At 53.7% G+C, this 2,871-nt stretch overlaps 1 protein-coding gene across 1 annotated transcript; it reads right to left on the minus strand.

Annotated features, from left to right (window-relative positions):
• Positions 1-820: 820 nt before the first annotated feature.
• Positions 821-1,950, minus strand: LOC131896580 (testis-specific H1 histone). The gene has a single exon (XM_059247309.1). The coding sequence runs from the start codon at positions 1,888-1,890 to the stop codon at positions 907-909; it is 984 nt and encodes a 327-aa protein (XP_059103292.1). The 5' UTR covers positions 1,891-1,950; the 3' UTR covers positions 821-906.
• Between the last annotated feature and the right edge of the window lie 921 nt (positions 1,951-2,871).

The raw sequence follows: 2,871 nt of genomic DNA on the forward strand, positions 1-2,871 counted from the left end.
CGCGTAGACTTGTTCTAGAAAAGAGCACAAGTGAAGTGCCCATTTTCTGGTCGCCTTGCCTATGTTTCTTACAAGCGTGTTGTCAACATTAGCAGTTTTCCCCTCCAAGAGTTAGCGCTCTCTCAGCTATCAGCCCCCTTGGCTGAATTTGGTTAAGCAAAGCCCACACTGTGGTGCTTGGTCCTGGTTTTACTGACACTGAGAGACAATGCCAATATTTTACAGAGAAACAATCCAAGACCACAGGTGCTTAAGCAAATGGCATGGCTTCAGGTCAGAAGAGCAGAACTCTGACTGGAACCTTGATTTCTCTAGGTCCCCATCCAGTCCTGCTCTGCTCTACAGCAGCTACACATTTAGCACTTGTCCCTGAACACCTACACTGTGCCACACCCTATGCGGAATGCTTTCGCCCACGACATCGTTTGACCTACCATTCACATCCAAGATTTTGTGTTTTTCAACTCAAATACTGTAATTCAGGATAAAAGCTACAAATTCACTGTAATCAAGTTTTACCCCCAAGTTAATTTTAAGACCACATCTGAATTAATAGGACATTCAAAGGTGTTTCTTCTTCTCTTGCCCGCCTCTCAAAAACGCATTGACGATTGGACAGCGCCCCTGATGGGCATTCTTGAGTAACCCTGGTGATGTCCCTCTTCCTGTTTCCTTTCTTTAAGAAAGGTCCTGTGGGAATAGCAGACTCTCAATTCGCGCTCCCCTCCCCTTCCAAGGCCCTGCTGTGGGTCTCACCTCAACACCCACCCTTTTCCCTTCCAGTAGCTAGCGAGCCAGAGAAAACACAGACACAGGAAGGTCTTGTAAATAGCTTCAATGAAAGACAGCTGCTCTCCTTGGAGCCTGTCTGGAAAGGAAACAGTGCCCTGAGGAACAGCTCTGACATTAAGAGTTCCCTGAGCACCCAGGACCTTCACTTTTGGTAGAAGACTTCGTGCGTGCTTTTCCTTGTCCGCTGGAAGAAGCGCTGTCAGCTTTGGCCACAGCTGGCTTCTGCGTGTTTCGTTTTACCAGCTTCTCGGGTTCCTGCCTCTTCTCGTCCCTAGATTTCGAGCTTGGCCTCCTCTCATCTTTAGGTTGAGGCTTGGCGTCTTCCCCTGAAGGCTTTACTTTGCTATTGTCCATTGCCCTCACCCTGGCTTCCTCCCTGGCTCCCGTACATGCCTGTTCCCTGGCCTTGGTGCACTCCTCCTCCTTGGGCTTGGCACAGTCCTGTGCCCTGCTCCTGGCACGAGCCTGTTCCCTAGCTCTGGCGCAAGCCTGTTCCTTGGCCCTGGCACACACCTGGTCTGCGGCTCTAGACTTGGCCACTGACCTGGCCCTTGACCTGACCCTTGACCTGACCCTTGACCTGGCCGTTGATCTGGTTCCCCTGGGCTTTGCCTTCGAAACCTTGGCCTTGCGTCTCCAGACTTCTCGGGCCTTCTTGGCGGCCTTGCGACGCGAGCGGGGCCTGCGCGGTCTGGGGGATCGGGGCAGGGTCCTCCTTGAGGAGCGGCGGCCCAGCGTCAGCCGGGACCGTCCCCCCTTTCTCCTCGGCTTTGGGGCTCTCCAGACCCTGAAGTAGCCCGCGGCGTCGCTGCCACTGACCCGAAGGAGTGTGCCCTTCTCGGACCTGGTGGATTCCCCGACGTGGCGGCTGATTTTCCGGCGCACTTCGTAGCCGGCGTTTCCCAGCTCCTTCTTGAGCGCCGCCAGCGTCAGCCGCTGGTGGCCCGCGATGGCCCTGAGCAGCAGCTGGGACACTCTGAGCACGGAGCGCGGGCCCCGGCGGACCGGTGTCCTCAGGGCTCGCTCTGTCGGCTGCTGGATCTGGATCGTAACTTCTGCCCCTTGGGATTCCCCACTGGGCTGGGCCGCCTCAGCCATGGGCCCGCTCCCCCCGCTGCGGGGCCACCTGCTTTGAGCTGCACCCTGGCCTCGCACAGTGTGGGGCTCTGGCACGTCCACGTCACAGAGGGGGGCGCGGCCCCCCAGCGCAGACGCAGCCCGTCTGCAGACTGACCTCCTTTGACCTCTGGGCCACCCCAATTCTTCAGCGTCACTGTGTCTCTCATCTCCAGGGGTTTGTTCTGGGTCAGTTGCTGCTGGAGGCCGTTATCTTTCTTGGGCTGTGCTAGCACCCACCCAAGAAAAGAGGAGCTGCTCCCTCATCCCACACCAAACAAGCAGTATCATGTCTGTAAAAAGTAAGGGAGGGGCTCCAAGAAACAAGAACCCCAAAACACACCCCACCCCCCAATCCCACCCACCCCCCAAAGCCACCTCTGCAATTATGTCTCGTGGCTCCCTGGCTGTGCAGTGGAAGGTGCTCCAGAGCAGGAAAAAGCAGGCACTACTGTGGTCTCCCTGCTGTTCCGATTGTCACCATGGGAAGGTCACAGGGCTCCTTCCATAGACAGGTGGGCCAGGACCGACCAGGTTTCAAATCCCCAGAAAACACTTTCTACTTCTTTCCCTCCCTGGACAAACTTTGCTTTCAAGTTCTTGCTAAAATTCCTTTTTTCCAAAACTGAAGCTCTTTAAATCAATTGATCCTTCATGTCTTAATTACCACGACCTCAATTATTTCTGTAATCCTACGCCTTTTTGTGTTTAACTTGGTGTGTAAGGGTACAATGCATGTAATAAGTTTTAGGAAAGAAAGCCCTTAGATTTTGGTCAGGAGACATAGGCGCATATTAAACCCAGACTGCTACTGTAACACAGAAGATGTGGTCCAACACCTCCAGCTAAAACACCAACTGAAAACCAAAAGCTTCACTATGATGAAATAACTCCTAAGATTTTCTGCTTATGTGTGTTACTCTACTGGCTGGTTTATGTCCACTTGATACAAGGCAGAGTCAT

The sequence above is a fragment of the Peromyscus eremicus genome, chromosome 20 (genome assembly GCF_949786415.1).
Source record: "Peromyscus eremicus chromosome 20, PerEre_H2_v1, whole genome shotgun sequence".
NCBI classification, from domain to species: domain Eukaryota; kingdom Metazoa; phylum Chordata; class Mammalia; order Rodentia; family Cricetidae; genus Peromyscus; species Peromyscus eremicus.